This window comes from Podarcis gaigeae (genome assembly GCF_964106915.1).
Source record: "Podarcis gaigeae genome assembly, chromosome: 2".
Classification (NCBI taxonomy): domain Eukaryota; kingdom Metazoa; phylum Chordata; class Lepidosauria; order Squamata; family Lacertidae; genus Podarcis; species Podarcis gaigeae.
Genome location: NC_139679.1, coordinates 62,551,933 through 62,569,229, shown reverse-complemented (window position 1 = coordinate 62,569,229; position 17,297 = coordinate 62,551,933). Strand labels below are relative to the sequence as shown.

The 17,297-nt window shown below is 42.7% G+C and overlaps 1 protein-coding gene and 1 long non-coding RNA gene across 6 annotated transcripts in view; one reads left to right on the top strand and one right to left on the bottom strand.

Moving 5' to 3' along the window:
* The window catches only part of ADAMTS2 (ADAM metallopeptidase with thrombospondin type 1 motif 2), a 328,102-nt gene that overhangs the window by 301,544 nt on the left and 9,261 nt on the right, over positions 1 to 17,297 (top strand). For all 5 annotated transcript variants that reach the window (XM_083728369.1, XM_083728368.1, XM_083728366.1 and 2 more), the window contains 7 exons: positions 731 to 864; positions 1,775 to 1,898; positions 2,593 to 2,673; positions 7,304 to 7,467; positions 8,529 to 8,685; positions 10,235 to 10,367; positions 14,542 to 14,749. In XM_083728369.1, the coding sequence (XP_083584495.1) occupies positions 731 to 864; positions 1,775 to 1,898; positions 2,593 to 2,673; positions 7,304 to 7,467; positions 8,529 to 8,685; positions 10,235 to 10,367; positions 14,542 to 14,749 (1,001 nt within the window). The remainder of the gene's footprint in view (positions 1 to 730; positions 865 to 1,774; positions 1,899 to 2,592; positions 2,674 to 7,303; positions 7,468 to 8,528; positions 8,686 to 10,234; positions 10,368 to 14,541; positions 14,750 to 17,297) is intronic.
* Positions 9,211 to 14,717, bottom strand: LOC310839762. The gene is made up of 2 exons (XR_014561646.1): positions 14,513 to 14,717; positions 9,211 to 10,120 (listed from the first exon to the last, which is right to left on the bottom strand). It is a non-coding gene; the product is annotated as an uncharacterized lncRNA (long non-coding RNA).

The following is a 17,297-nucleotide window of genomic DNA, read 5'->3' as shown; positions in this document are numbered from 1 at the left end:
AGTACACCACTTCTTCTACATCTACTTCTACTTCTTCTTCTCCTTCTCCTCCTCTTCCTCCTCCTCCTCCTTCTTCGTGTTATTGCTTTGTTAATGGCCTTGGTTCCAGTCTGCCATATTTGAAGACTGTAATTTCCAGTGTATAGAAAATATTACCACCCATTGGTTATTCTGCCAAAAGACTCAGCTTCATTTGGAGAGGGTGGGTACATCGTCAGCTCCTGTGTTCATACATTACTTGGCACCTACTTTGAATTTTGTGCATAAAGTATGCATAAGCATACACTACTGCAATGGCACGTCAAAAAAGTGGATATAAATTTGCTTTAGTGGGTTGCCAAATTGATCAGGTACTCTATAAACAGCCATACACATATTTATGATATTGAGTGTGGTCTGAGGTTACCAGATTTTTTTCAATGAATCTGGGGACACTTTTCAACTTCCCACTAAATAGATGGATTTTGTCAGGGGACTGATTTGTAAATCCGGGGACTGTCCCCGGGAAACAGGGACGTCTGGTAACCTTGGTGTGGTCCACTTCTGCTGAACTTAGTGGGCACCCTTCTACATTGATCTAAATTCTACTGCTAGTGGGTTGATTGGAATCTTTGGAAATCTGCACATTTTTATTCGTAGATCATTATTTTAACTGAATTGCCTTCTGCAGTCTGATCAGATAAGAACCATCAGTTGAAGAGATCAATCACAGGACTCTTTTCCCTTGTAGCCAAAGAAAGGTGCCATCTCTACTGTGAGTCCAAGGAAACTAATGATGTTGTGTATATGAAAAGACTGGTGCATGATGGAACAAGGTGCTCATATAAGGATCCTCATAGTATCTGTGTGCGAGGGGAGTGCCTGGTAAGTGGTGGCATTAATTCCTTTTTCCAGTTTCTTATTTGCAAGAATGAGTATAATATTAATATTTCAATGGAACACTTTTCTCCATGACACATCTACAAATAAGTAGTCATTTTAAGTGTAATCACTGAAGTTTACTAAAAATCAATCATGCCATGCTTCATTGTTTTACTAGAGTCTCTGAAAAGTTACCTCCTAAGAAGGATGGAGTTGGGTTTGGAATTGGGCTGATAACCGTTCAGCCATGCCTAGTACCTTTGCAAAGTGAATTCAGTATCTAATTTGAGAAGGCTCTTGAGCATACAACTAACTTGATTTCTTTTCAGGAAAACACAGTGGTTGCAAGCCACAGTCACATGTGCATGAGAATGTCACACATATGCAAGATTTTATTAGCTTCTCTGTCCATCTACTAGACCTCTAAATGGCTTCTTAATCTCCTCTTAGCTATTGGAAAAGAAACACCAAAACATTCTGTTGTCTGTTGCCTGGAGTTCTTTGTACTGGGGCTCTTCGCCATAGTGTATGACTAGAGGCCGCATTCATTTCTGGAGTACCATTTCTTCATGTGGAGAAATGTGTACTGTTGTCTTCAGTGTTATTTTCTGAGCATGAATTGTCAAATATTTATGTGAATTGGATTAAATGCCTGCAATATGCTCAAATCCTGAATAGCAACATGTACTTGAAATCCTTTGATAATGAATTAATATCAGAGTTCAGTTAAGCAAGCAGTTAGAAACCAATTTATCAGGGTGAAATGTCATTATAAAAACTCATGTGGATATCAACATGCCCTTTTAGGAAGAGACAAATGTGCTGTTTATTATATCTTTGTCTGGTGAAAAGAAAACCCGGAGGAAAATGCAGGCTCTTGCAAGCAGGAGTAATTGCTTTTCATTCTTTGCAGAAAGTTGGCTGTGACAAGGTAATTGGCTCGTCAAAGCAAGAGGACAAGTGTGGCGTGTGTGGTGGAGACAACACCCATTGCAAAGTGGTGAAAGGCACATTCTCCAGGGCACCAAAGAAGCAAGGTTAGTCCATTTTCAGTATAGTGCTCCTGCCCCAGAGAAGCATGCAGGAAGATTTCAGAAGGACATAGTAACTTTGTTTTTAACATCTCTTTTCTGGTGCTGCATCAAGTCTTGTATTTGAACAGCTTCTGGTGCAGAACAGCAGAAGTACTTTCCTGGAAGTACTATGGGCTACACCAGTAGGGCCTATTTGTGCACTTAGAAAGGCTCAGTGGATTGAGGGCTTATAGTTAAATCCTAGATATGTCTACTCAGTTGGCCTTACTTCCAGGTAAGTAGAGGTGGGGTTGTTCTTCCTTCTTGGTCTAAACACCTTCTATGGGGCCACATTTGTGCATGTCTGTATTCACTTTTTGTACAGCCTTTCTAGACTTTGACCTGCTTGGCTTTCAAGTGAGCTAATGGGCAATTTAAACATTGTTTGTTTGTTTAAATGAATTTAAATGCATTTGTTTTTCTTCAGATATATACATATGATTTCATTTTTGAGGAAATCATCTACAAGGAGGTTTTTGATACTTTAGAATACTAATCCATGTCATAAAATCTCATAAAACACATAGTCAACAACAGGGGTACCAGCTGGAGTGGAGCCTAAGGGACCTTGCCCCCCAAAGGATGGCTCCTCAATCTTGTCCTCTTTTCCTTTCTCTGTAATAACAACAACCTGCACTGGTTTAATGTGTCCCTACAGGTTACATCAAGATGTTTGAAATCCCAGCAGGTGCACGGCACTTGCTAATACAAGAATCGGATGCCTCCATTCATAATCTTGGTGAGTATTACATTACAGTGGTACCTTGGGTAACATACGCTTCAGGTTACATATGCTTCAGGTTACAAATCCAAACAAATTACAAATTACAAGGTTACAAATTCAGGATATCAAATCCAAACTACTACTATTACTACTACTACTACTACTACTACTACTACTACTACTACTACTTACAGACTCTGCTAACCCAGAAATAGTGCTTCAGGTTAAGAACTCATGCTCCGGCAGGGTGGCAGCAGCGGGAGGCCCCATTAGCTAAAGTGGTACTTCAGGTTAAGAACAGTTTCAGGTTAAGTATGGACCTCCGGAACGAATTAAGTACTTAACCCGAGGTACCACTGTATCAGCATTGTTCTCTCACCATCTTTTTCTGTACATTTTCTTTTACTGACAATGTGAAAATATCTTTTGTCTGTTTAAAAAATAAAATCAATCAAGAGAAGAATTTCTCCTTGTGAGAAAACTAATATTATGACAATGAAATTGCTGCATACCACCCCAATCTCCAAGTGGTTTGAGATTCCAGAGGTTGCAGGCAGTTACCCAGGGTTTGGTTTCCTTGGAATGAGGGACAGTGGAGACTGTGGTGTCTTTAGGATATATGGTTTATTTACACATATATACAGTCATTTTGTCACCCCCCTCAGTGATGACCCCCAGGGTGACCCACACCCCCTTCCTCCGCCACTGCATGCAGTTTCCATATTTATTTGTTACAGGGAATGTGCTTCCTAGTCAGTGGGCTCACTGCTTCTGCTTTTGCATATGCCTTTATAGCATCCTGGTGCATTCAGATTCAGATTCAGAGCCATCCATCGCAAGGATGCTCAATCAATCACGAAGCTTAAACAGTAATTGAAATCCTCTCCTTCCAATTCAGCGGATCAATAATAGACAATGTCTTGCAGAATGTTATTAATTAGAAGTGGATTCACAACCAATAGCTTTGTAACTGCCATGAATCACTCCCCCACCCCCAGTTTTACTTTAGGAAATGCTTCCCCTGCACTGATGTTCTGTGGAGCCTCATGGGACTCATAGCATTCTTTGTACCAACTTATTCCTTATGCTCGGCAAACTGTTTCTGATGAAGCACGGGCAATATATAAACCTCCGGCTTTTAAAGCCTGGTATCGACCCTGACAGCACTTTAGGAAGGGATCGCAAGAGACACAAGGGTCGGTCCCCCACCCCCCAGAGCAACAGAGAAGGCAAGGCAACAAGTGTATGAAACTGCCACATTTGGAATTATTATTTTGACAGTCAAAGTAGGAAGAAAGATGAAAGAGGACTTAATTATTTTTAGAGATTGGCCAGGAAATTTGGCTGTAGCAAGGTTCAGTAGCAAAGGCTGCAGCAACATTTGAAGTGCAGAAAAGAGATAGAGTGAGATGGTAGACCCCTCAAGTTCAAAGGGGCCTCATCTAATCCAGTCATCTTCACAGAGGAATGATTTGCTGTACTTAACATCTCAGCCAGATGATTCAGCTGAAGCGATTTCCTTAGGTAATTGATTCCATTTGCTAAGTTCTTTCTGAAGATTAATAAAACTCAGAGGCAGCATACGCAGTTTCAGCCTGCACACATGTAACCCATTTGCAGTCTGCTAGCCATGTAGAGCTTATAACCAGGAAGTCATTAACCTCCTGTTTCTGCCATCTACCTGGGGAAGCTAAAACAGGGAGCTGTCAAACACCTCTCAGGCCAGAAGTTACCTTCTTGCAATGTTAAGCCATTGATCCAAATTCAAGCACAGGGATATATCCTTAAATGGTGTGCACGTGGAAAACTGCTCCCTCTTTTGAAGTCAGTAGGGAAGCCCACCCAGGCACAAACTGAGCATCTGAAAGCACATGGAGCTGTGGAACAGAAACATTTACCTAGAATAGCATGTGTTGGCGTGTCTTGCTGATTCAGTTTCAGTTTCCCATCCAGTATAAGGCCTTCTCAGTGATGGTGTTGGGTAGTCCTCAGTTTGAACTTGTGCATTTGTTTGTTTGTTTCCTGTGCGTGAAATTTTCAGGTTGCAATCTTATATAGATTTACCGCTATGGGACTTAGTTCTGAGTAGATACATGTAGAATTTCACTGTAAAAAATTTTTTTATGAGGGATCAAATGAATTATACATAGGACTAAGCTCCATTCAGGTGTGTAGCTGAAATAGTTACAAGCACCATCAGAAAAGAAATGGAAGCATTGAGGAAGCAGTGGGTGTGGAAAGAGGTGTAGCAGAGGTGTAGCCCCCAAAAGGCAGCGAAACATCCAGGTGGAGAGGTTTGGAGCCCAGTTTCTCTCAACTCATTTGATTATCCCCATGTTGGTTAAACCTGAATTTATAGAAGGGAAACATCAAGATTGGTGTTATTCAAGGATAACATTGTGTGCACTACACAAATTAAATGGGAATGCCAACAGCCATAAACACACAGTGAACTCTGGTGTAGACAAGCTCTGAGTGTAATAAATTATTAGTCAAACTCAGAGTAGACCCACTGAAATAATAATAATAATAATAATAATAATAATAATAATAATAATAATAATATCTACTTTGAGAATGACTAACATGGTATATTTCTCAGTAAAGAGATGGAGCCCTTGAGCAGGTGCAGAGTGAATTTTCTAAACCACTTTCTAATTATAGAGAGACCCCCACACACCAGCAAAGAACAGGTGGGTTTGTTTCCAAACACACTAAAGCCCCAATATGTGTGTGTATTATATAGTGAAAAGAAATCAATCACTGCACATACTTTCTGGCATTCTTATCTTGTTACTTCAGGCATGAAGAAAACAAGATTCTAGGGCAGGGATCCACAGGGACAGGGGCAGGAGACTTGTAATGCAACAGGCAGGGCAATGCTAACAGAAATTCAGCTGCTTGATCTGGAAACATAATGCATGATTTGCTCTGCTTTTCGTCTCAGAGCTGATGTAAGACACACCATTGAAGAAGATAAAAAAAGACCAGGTAGCTGAAAAGATACTGGGGATGAAGAGGCAGGACGAGTATTTGTTTTGGTCTGTTAGAACAGAATTCACAAAGTAAAATAATGCACAATAGACGCCAGTTGTTCCTTGTGAATGTATTTCTTCACAGCTCTGTTATCAGATAGGTCCAGCTGGTTCTCCAATTCCAGGTCTGCAATGCAAAATCAAATGAATGGCATAACATAGGCTCAGCCCCAAACGATTTATCAACTCTTAGATAAAATAGCTGACTGCACTGAGGGCTTCCTTCCAAGGGAGAGGGCTGTGACAGGGTGCGAGAGTCAGCAGTGTCTGTTGCCTGATGACAGAGTCACTCCCTGTGACTCTGCAATGCCAACATATTTTCCTTCAAATGTTGGGGAGGCGGCGTCTCCATCTCTGCACACCATACAGAACAGCAGCAGCAGCAGCAGCTCCTTGTGGTGAACTTTGCTGAGACTCAGATCCTTATGAGGAGAGGGCGAACTAGGCTGTATGCCTGATACCCTTCTAATTTCTGGATCCAGCAAGGATTGAATTTCTGGCTCTGGGGCTCGTAGTTAGAAAGATAAAGTCCAAATTTGAGAGTTATTATTATTATTATTTTATTTATTTAATTCCTATACCGCCCTGTACCTGAAGGTCTATGCAAGCTAGAAGCTGGCAGGTTGCAGGTTGGGCTAAGGTTACCAGATTTTTTTCAATGAATCCAGGGACACTTTTCAACTTCAATGGATTCTGTATGGGGACTGATTTGTAAATCAGGACACTGTCCCCAGGAAACAGGGACATCTGGTAACCTTAGGTTGGGCACCTGGGAGACAGAGCTATGCCTGTTTTTTGTTGCAATCCAAGGCTGTGACTATAGGGGAAGCAAGACCCTCTTGGGGTGATAATGCTCTGAACCCCTCCATCGTAGGCGCAGGTTGTATATATGTGTAAATAAGCCATATATCATAAAGACACCACCTTCCAAAGGAAACACATATCCTGGGTAAGTGCCCAGCACCCCAGAATCTTGCACTGCTTGGAGTTTGGGGTGGCATGCAAGAGTACAATCTCTACATTTTCCTTCTGGTCAGGCAAGATAGCACCACCTACAGATGAAACGGTGGACAGGGCTTGCCTTGCAGGCAACTTGGGCCCCTGGATACCTAAAGGAAGGTTAGCTCCGTATCAACCAACAGATGCTGAGATCACCTGACAGTGTTATTCTTTGGATCCACCCATTATCCAAGATAAGGTGGATGGTCATCAGAGAGAGGGCATTTTTGGTTGCGGAGTCCTCTCCTTAAAGAGGCCTGCTTGGCACCTGCTCTGTTGTCCTTTTGGCAAAGCACCCCTGCCCCCCACCCCCCTTTTAAGGAGTTTTTTAGATCCTAGTTTGCTGTCTTATTAGGTGTTTTTGTTCTCTTTTGCTTTTATGACACTTGTCCTTTACATTTTTACTTACATTTTTATATAAACGACATTGGGATCTTCTCTTTTTTTTTTGTGAAAGGCAGTATAAAAATTCTCTAAATGCATCTAATAAATAAAGCAAGCAGACAGACCTCTTCCTGAAGTCTTCCAGTCCCAGAAAAAGAGGGAGGGCAGAGAAAGAGAGAGTGAACTGAAGTCTCTTGAAGATGTTATATTTGTCCTGTTATTTCTAGCTATCAAGAACCGAGAAACAGGGAAGTTTATTTTGAACGAAGAGAACTACGTGCCAGACTCCAAAGTGTTTGTCAACATGGGCGTAGAATGGGAGTATCGGAACGATGAGGATAGGGAAATGGTGCAAACTATGGGCCCCTTACGTAATGGAATCACCGTTCTGGTAAGTAACTTGAAGATGAGAGTGTCTAGATTAGACTGAGTCATACGTACAGTATTTTATGGATTGCATCTGTTAGGACATCTGTTTTAAGAATCAAGGGCATATTTAATGGTAACAACTTTATATATTGCTACATCTGTGTGTAGGGGTTTCAGATGTAGATGTCCAAAAAAACCAGACAAGCTGACTTACTTGCAAGGGAGAAAGCAGGTAGCAGGGGAAGAACAACACAGCTTCCCAGGCAAATATACATAAAGAAAGGCTGGAGAGCCATAAGAGTAAGGCCAGAGTCTGGCTGCTGCCCAGGCAAAACGACTACCCTGGCTGGGAGGATTTATTGAGCATTTTTTGGAGGAAGAGAAGTGGAACTATACTAAGACATGGAAAGTACAATACCTCCTCTTCTTTCTCTACTCCAAGAGGTTTAGCTCATTGTCCTTTTAGTGCCAGAAAACAATCTTTTATTTCCCCAAGCTGTCTTTAATTTGGGTGTGTGTTGTTGTTATTGTATTTACTTTTAAATTGTTTAATTGCACCCACAATAAATAAACAAATTCTCTACAGCTGTGGTAGCCGATGTGGTGCCCTTTGGATGTTGTGGCTGGGCTACAGCTTCCGTCAGGCCAAGGCAGCAAGACCAACGGTATTTGGAGTTGTGATCCAACATCTGGAAGGCACCAAACATTACCTACCCTGCCTCTACAGTTTTGAGGGTCTCCTCACAAGGAACAGTAGAGGACAGTCTCTTGGCCCTAATCCTGCCCATCCTTGTAGTAAGCCCTAGTTGCAAATTCTGTGAGAAAGGGACACATGAGTGTAGTCTCCAGTTGTCATTAAAAGTTGTATATATCATAAGAATACAGGACCTTGAAGGTCAATCCCACCCCTGGACTGGAGCAAAGTTGCCCTCTATTTCTAAAATGTGTTCTGAAGCTTAATTTTTAAAAAGGGGGTGTGGGTGGGACCTGTCCTACTTTTCATGCTTTTAATCTGTTTTCAAAATGCCTCTATGATATTCCAAATGACCTTGCTGAAAAGGTATGCCTTATTTGTCTGACCAGGCAATTCCTCATGGTAACGTCAAGATTACACTGACGTACAAGTACATGATCCATGAAGACTCTTTGAATGTTGACAACAACAATGTTCTGGAAGATTCAGTAACATTTGAGTGGGCTTTGAAAAAGTGGTCACAGTGCTCAAAACCCTGTGGAGGAGGTAAAGAAAGGGTGCTAAACTGATGAATGTGCATAGCTTTTGGAGGGTTACTTAGGGGGCAGTTCTATGCACACTTACCTGGAAGAAAGTCCCACTGAACTCAATAGGACTGTTTTCCAGATTTACATGCATAGGATTGTACTATGTAATTGTGTATGTGTTCAGACATGCAGATGTATATCAACAGCAGAACATATGAAAGACCTTCACTGAAAATCCCCATGTTTGTGGTGATACCTGTAATGAATTATCCACCCATTGCAGCCCATTTGATTTCAAATTCACTAATGACAAATTTGTACATGTAAACTAAATCAAAGAGTAAATGTACCTGAACATCCTCAATTGTGATTTAATGGGTGGGTAAATGAATGAATAGCATGAAAATGCAGGTCTAGAAACACTCTCTAGATAAGCTATTTATTGCTGCTCATTATTCATACTGTATTGCACATTTAGAAACCAGATAGCAGGTTGAATGCATGAGGACAGCTCCATTCAGTAACTGAGAGAATATAAATGAATGAGTGCTGGCAACATGTTTTAATATATAAGCATTCTAGCAGAGAACGTACATTGTAGCCCATAGAAGATTGAGCCATGGATAACTGCTAGTAGGTTCTGCTACCTGCTTCTGGAAGATGTATGCATCTAGATCAGGACCTGTTCATTCATTTCCTGGCTCCCAGAATTCTATCTGCTGTGCAATTTAGGACCTGCTTCAAGCTCTCTCATTCTACTTTTACCACCTATTAGGTAAGGGGAAGCAGCTGCCTCAGGCAGGAGGATCCACAGGGGCAGCAGATCCGGCCTCCAAGGAATACATTGCCTTTTTCTGAGTGCAATGTGCTCCTTGGAGACTGGATCTGCCAGCTCTTCAGCAGTGGTCCCCCTGCTTCCTACATAGCAGCCTCTCAGTGAAAGGGAGACTCTGCTGGTCTCCTCCCACCTTGTTCCCAGTGTTGATCTTTATTTCTTACCTTGTTCCTGATGTAGTTCTTCACTCCCCTATTTTCCCCTTGTGAGCCGGGGGTGGGGCAGCATTTTGTGATTCGCCTCAGGTTCCAAAATGTCTTGGGCCAGCCCTGACTCTACCCAACTGTAACGTTTTCCCACATGCCAGGTAGTAGGTAGCAAGTACACTGGAAGATCCCACATCTTTGTAAGTGTGGGATCTCTGGCACAGTTCAGACACTTTGTGTCCCCCCCCCACTCCCCCCAGGATTGTGTGTGGGAGCCCTAGAAGCTGCCATTAGGCTTGGGGTTACATGAAATTCTTGTTGTTTGAACTGATACAGAAAGTGAAACAGGCCCGTAGAGTTCATAACATTGGTTTGTCCACAGGATTCCAGCCACAAGCCAGGCCTACGAGCAGCTCCCCACATTCCCATGGATGATCTCGTGGGTGGTAAATAATCATCTGAATGAGGCCTCTCTGCAAAACAGAGAAACTCGCATTTTACCCCTAGCTTAATAGGTCTCATAGCAGGTTTCAGGGCATTCTGAGTTGTGTGGAATGCTGAAGATAACAGAAAGTCTCTTTCCTAAGGTCATCAGTTTACAAAATATGGTTGTCGGAGGAAGACTGACCACAAGATGGTTCATCGCAGTTACTGTGAGTCCATCCAGAAACCAAAGCCCATTCGCAGAGTGTGTAATCTCCAGGAATGTTCCCAGCCAATGTAAGCATTTCTTTCTACTGGAATAACTCATCGCTGTTGCATAATAATCAAGAAGTGCCTGGAACTAGCCTCAAATGACCTCTCCACTCCCTTCCTTTGTGGCTGCTTTAGGTTAGAACTGCTTTCTAGCTGTGGTGTGTAGAATATTGCCCAAACAGAGTTATGCAATGATGTAATGTAATTCCCAGAATTTAGCTTGTTGTGGGGGAAAATTCCCTAAAAATTAACGATTCCCCAATTCCAAAGTAGATTTTGATTTGGGGGGTGGCGGCAGCGGGGGGTGATTTCTGTTTTATGGATTGCACACCCATTATGGGCTGTTATTGCAGAAAATGTCAAAGACTAGTCCTAATCGAAACACCAATAAAACTCGCAGCCTAGCTTTTAAAGATGTGGGTTTGTTGGGGAGTGGGTGGAAAGTAGGTATTCTTGGCTTGCAAAAATAACTGTTTAAGCAATTATTATATTTTCCAATTTCATGCTTTATTCTTGTTACAGGGTTTGGTTTTTTGGGGGGAAAGATATTATTTTTTAATGCCGTGGATTAGGATGGATGAGATACTGTTTGGCCCCATCCACCTAAAGAAATGCATGCCCATATGCAATTTAAGAATGTATAAACAGTATTATGGATCATTATCACTTGTTGGATAGAGAACAATGAACATAATTCCATCAAACTCTCAGATGCGCATCCAAGGGCACACCCAACTGAGAATGCAGTAATTCTGCACTTTGTTTCTTTAAATAGGGAGCAGCTTTCACATTTGCATCCCCATTCATGTCTCACGCAACTAATCATGCCATTATTCTGTTTACGCACAAATAGAGAGGGAGCCTGTTCATCCTTTAGCCATTAGAAAACTGTATAATTATTTTGTGAATATCACAACAAAGGAATACTCTGATCAAGAGCTTCATTTTTGTTATTGTTGCGGGATTTTGAAAGTGAGTAGTCAAATTAACAGAAAAAGGGAATGGATGGGCAATGATAGCTCCAGCCTGCATTCTGGCAATTCTGTCTCAAATTACTAGGCTGCAAAGGGTTGGAATCTTATTTTAATTCTCTGTTTAAGTTTCCATAATGTTTAATGCATCCATAATGCATAGCTTGTAGCAAGTAACAACAGAATATAACTAAAATTAATTAAAATTGTCATATGCTCTTTGGCTGGCCCTCAAATGCCAACTCAGACAAGGGAGTCTTTACAGTGCTTCTAAAAATGACTCTGACTTTGGTAAGTAAGCAAAGGACAGGAGTTCCTCTGTAGTGATAAAAATCATTGATAAATATCTCTATGGGTGGTATTCAGTTAAATTTTTACTCAGTGTAGATCCATTGTGAGGAATTCAACATAGTGATATAGCCAGTGCTTTTTTCTGGGGGGATGCATACCCCTAAACATTTTGTGAATCTAAATTTGGCCTCATTGAGGGGCAGTATTAGAATATGAGTAGGAAAATGAGAGTACTCCTAAACATTTTTTTAGGGGGAAAAAGCACTGGTTACAGCAGTCATTCTGCCAGCCCAGCCTTTTAGCTTGCCAGGTGGAATTATTCCCCTCTCTCCTCCGCTGGTGCTCTGCTCTGTATATGGTTCTCCAAACCCCTGCCCAAGCCATTTTTTTGGGGGGGTGCATGGGGAGGAGTGTGGGGGAAAGCTCCCTTGCACTAGCAGGATTCTTTGGGTTGGCTTCTGCTAGTGGCAGCACTTGTTAGTTGAATCCGAACAATGAAATCAATTGACCTAACTAAGGTCAGTGGGTCTACTGTGAATAAAATGTGACTGAATGCCCCCCTATATGTGCTTGTGGTATGGTCCAGAATGTTCAGGCAGTATAGATGTTCCTGGCTGAACTTAAAGAACATGAGTAGGCAGGTTCCACACACCCTTGCTGGGAGTAAGTCCCATGGAACATGGTGGGACCTACTTCCGAGTCGACATACCTAATACGGTTCCCGCAAGGTAAATAATATCAAAGTCATTTTACATTTCAAAAAGATGGCCTTCAGTTTTGCCTAGAAGACAGCAGGAAGCCAGAGCAAGCTGTGGAACAATCTGTACAATGCCCTCTGTCACTTTGCACACCAGTGGGAGCTCACAAGCACTCATCAAAGACAGGGCTATGTGGGCAGGGTTCTAGGAGAAAAGCTAGTAGGAAAGAGGTCCCAAACCATGGACATTCATTTGAAGGTCTTTAAAGGAACATGTGTAGGTTGGGGGTGGCACCTCCACCATGATCCCTGCCCCTCCACACAACATGTTCATTGTGCCTGAATTTAAGGGCTGAGAGGGCACCTTCTAGGCATTCCCAGGGAGACACAGAAGTGGCCATTAGCTAGTTTGGCCCTAAATGATCAGGAAAGGTGTGAGTACCATCTACAGTGGGTGCTCCTGTTCACCCAGACCTCAGTCTGTTATTGAACTGTGTGTGCTCTTATACGTTTTCGGGTACAGGAAACTGGGCTAGATGGAGCCTGAGCCTGACTCTCTAATGCACTTTGCTACATTTTCCACTATTTCCTTGGCAAAGCTTCGGGGCCAGAGGTTTGCAATGCTGGAGTTTTTAATGTTTGGATTTTTAGGATGTAATTGCCATCCTCTGTGTCACCAAGGCTGGCTCTCGGCAACAGCGGGGAGATGAATGAAACTCCTTTTAACCCTACTGGGAGTTGCAAGTTCCCTTTTGCATCATGGTATCTACTGAATTTTGAAAAATCCAGAAAGTACAGAGGTTAATATTCTATTCATTAGCATAGTACAGTAAAGATTTAGAAGGACTTTAGCACTGCTCCTGAGAGAAATACATAAGATTGCTCTGAAAGCTTTATAATGGCAGGACAAACTGCATTGCTGTGGCCTCATTCTTTTTCATGCGGTTCCTTGGTTGATTGCTGAATTGCCGGCATATCCAAAGCAGCAAATTCATCTCTAAGAATTATGCTGCTCCTATGCCAGCATCTACCAACAACACTTGTTTTAGTGGTTTATCCCCCTGCTGCTTTCCACATGAATTATTTAGAACATTACAAATAGCTGTTGTTACGGAGCCTAGAAGGAAATTCTTTTCCTGTAAATCCAGCAAAGCTGCCACAGGCAAAACAAACAAACAAAAGTTTAATGGGGAGGGATCTAGCACAATAATTTAGATCACTGTTAGGGTGCATAATGAGATCTCGTATCTTTTGTGCTTATGTAATAATATCTGTCGGTTTAATGGCTCAGTATTTTTGTGACCGTGTGAAGTTTCCATGATGAGCATTAGAATCCTTACGTTTAATTTTAATTTTTGGCAAAAGTTTAAAGTTTAAAGATGTCAAACTAGGAAGAGGGAGGGCCATCAAAATGGTTTCTAAACTACAGTTTTAAAAAACTACAAAGTATCGAAGAGGATCAATGAAGCTCCTAGCATAGAATTTTTTTGTTGTTTCCTTCAACTGTCATAATTCAAGAATGGAACAAAATTAATAACTTGACTAGATAAGAATACATGCAGTGACAGAAAACAATTAACTATTCAAATGAAAACCTACAACATTACACAGCTATAATGCCATGATTAAACATTCCTAGAGACGTCCCACTAGGTTTTTCTTCCTCCTCAGCTTGAGCAGTCCATGCTGTGTCAATCATTCCATCATAGCATGCCTTCAACTTGCCAGACAGAACAATCCAACCCCCCCCCCCATCTCCCTGGAACCAAGCCAATTTAGGGGAGAGAGGGAGCTGTATTGTGCTTCCACTGACAGAACTCATTAGTTGAATCCTGCCCCAGATGTTCACTTCTAGGAGACAAGAAAGCAGCTTCATTTGACCCTTCTGTTTCCTTGCCAGGAGTTTGAATTCCTTCCTTAGGCATGCTTAGAGGAAGACTGACTGAAATCAATGCGGCTTATGTTGGTCATGACTAAATTGTCCCATTGATTTCAACTGGTCCACTCTAAGCATGACCAAGTGGGGTTTGGGGCCTATAGGTTTCCAAGCTGATGTAATGCAGTTTGCTCATGTGCATCCTACCTGATTGGCACACCATGAATATGTGTACAAGATGTGATGAGAGAAGCTGCCCTGAAACCATGACATTAAGAAATAGCAATCATCAAATTATTATTGTGTGACTTAAACATGTGCAATATAAACTCACCAGCCTGGACTTCTTTTTTATTGAACCAGATGGGTTACGGGAGACTGGGAACCTTGCAGCAAAAGTTGTGGGAAAACAGGATATCAGGTACGTTCTGTCCGCTGCATCCAACCGCTGCACGATAACACAAACCGCTCTGTCCATGCCAAATACTGCAACAGCGATCGCCCAGAGGGCAGGAGGGTTTGCAACCGGGAGCTTTGCCCTGCGCAGTGGCGGATAGGACCCTGGTCACAGGTAAGCAGGATTTTGTTCTGTCATTCAAATTACATTTGGAAGTGTCTATATTAATAAAGGTGGTGTCAAATTCGCTTTAGTGAATTGGTTGTGAGCCTTAGTGTTTCACATCATTGGGGGGGGGACATCGAATGTCAAGATTGCACAAGTTGCATGTTTGTTGGTTAACTTCCATAATTGTGCAGCAATATAACCATACTGTTAAAAACCAAGAATCTAGTTTGCCTGTCCCTATACTGAGGAGATTTCACCCCTCCCATACCCAAGAATCTCCTCATGATCTCCTGATGGTCTCTGCTGACTCTCCAGAGAGGAGGAGGCATGTCCTGCTATCTACTTATTCTGCCCAGCACCACATCAATGTGTGTGAGAGAGAGTCAGTCAGTCAGTGTATCGGGGGGAGAGAGTGTTAGAGATCGTGTCTAAAGATAAGGTTGCTGCTAAGAGCAGCTTAGAATATTCAGCTCTGTATATAGTTTTGTATCATAGTTGTAGTTACAGAATAAAAGGAAGATATTCTACAGAGCTGCTCTCCGAGTGGTTTATACGCTGCAAGATTCTGCAAAACTCTGCTGCGCAACGACTGTATTATTGAGACAGTGAATCCGGTGCTCTCAGCTCTAAGCTGTGAGTCCACAGCACTGTGACCTGTTCCTGTGAGAAAGGAGGTCTCTGGCAGTGCTACCCAGCTCGCCTAGCCCAGTTGGGGTTGAGGTGCATGAGTCCAGTTGGTGCACTGGCTCAAGGGCGATGCTGACATATACTATATTTGCACTCATCTGTCATAATGCTGACAAAGAGGTGTGTGTGTGTGTGTGTGTGTGTGTGTGTGTGGCAGAGTAAGCAGGCAGGCAGGTGGGCACCCCAGGCAGGTGCTCCCATGTTCTTCCTGTTGCCGCTGCCAGCTGACCCAGGTGGGTAGAAGAAAGCAAGACGGTGGTGCAGGCAGGCAATGCAGGTAAGCCGACAGGTAGAGCAAGAAAGCCTTGCTGCACTTCCTCTGTTGTTGCCAGAGCTTCTGCCACTGGTGGGGGAAGGGGGAAAGAGGGATTTCCCCCGTCAGTGGCCGCCACACCAACACCAAAAGGAAGCCCACAAAGGCTTGGCTGTGGTGGCAGGGTAAGGATGGGGACTAAGGTGGGAAAGACTTTCTCTCCTTCTTGGCCCTCCCACCAGCAGTAGTGGCAGGGTGAAAGGGTACCCACCCACCTGTGGTGGCAGCAACAGGGAGCATGGGGATGTTGGGTGAGCTATGGCAGAAGGGTTTGAGAACAAGCTGTGAGATGGAGGAGGAAGGACGGGCAAGCTGTGAAATGATGGGGAGGAGCTTAGGGTTAGGTGTAAAGAGAGGGAGAGGAGTTAGCTAGTTTTAAAGGCAGCAGCCTCTAGTGCAGTAATAAAAAATTGTGTTAACTGGGTCACAGGTGAGGGGCAGAAACCTTTGGGGATATTCCCAGTACTACTTTGCACCATGTCAGGATGCAGTGAGGCTTCATAGTCCCAAAATCCTGGGCGCGGCTTTGTGGGCAGGAACTGGACCATGCAACCTGCCATCAAAGCCCATGATATGATCAAATCCCGAGAATGCAAAACTGATCCCAGGACCAGAAGTCAGTGCAAGAGAGCAGGAACTACAAACCCATCACTGAGAGTAGGGGTGGTATTCAACCAAATTTTACTTAGAGTAGGCCCATTGAAATTAAGTTGGTTCCATCAATTTCAGTGGATCTGCTCTGAGTAAAAAAATTGAGTACCATTCTATGAGTGGAAGCACACGCCAGGAGCTGGAACAAACAGTCAAATGTTTGTCATCAGTTCAATGAATGCAGAATCTGAAGAGGAGAGCATGTGAAGGCTAAGCTGTGAGGAGGATCACATCAAGTTATGGGATCAGGGAAGCAATCTGGAACAATGAGCCACCCTGAGGGCAGTAGCCTACATAGCAGGGGATGCATGGACCAGCTATTCAGGATGCTAACTTACTGCAGAGTTTTGCATTTGCTGTACTCAGTTGCTATTATTATTATTACCATAATTGTTACAAACACTTCAGACCGGCAAACACCCCAAGTCACAGCCCCTTGTGGGTTTCATTATGCACATAGAACACCTCTTTATTTCAATGGACATAGTAGGTCCACAGCAGAAAAGAAGCTTTCTGTGGTCATTGGAGCTCCTTTGCTCCAAAGAAATACAAGGCTGGCTTGTTGTAATCTAACATCTAACACTACCATATATAGCAGTTACAGATAGGTAGCCGTGTTGGTCTGCCATAGTCAAAACAAAACAAAATTCCTTCCAGTAGCACCTTAAAGACCAACTAAGTCAGTTCTTGGTATAAGCTCATACCAAGAACTGACTTAGTTGGTCTTTAAGGTGCTACTGGAAGGAATTTTTTTTGTTTTTACCATATATAGCAAAAAAAATTCCTTCCAGTAGCACCTTAAAGACCAACTAAGTCAGTTCTTGGTATGAGCTTTCGTGTGCATGCACACTTAGAGTCCACTTTGGTTTAGGGTTCTTGGTTGTACTGATGACAACGATGAAC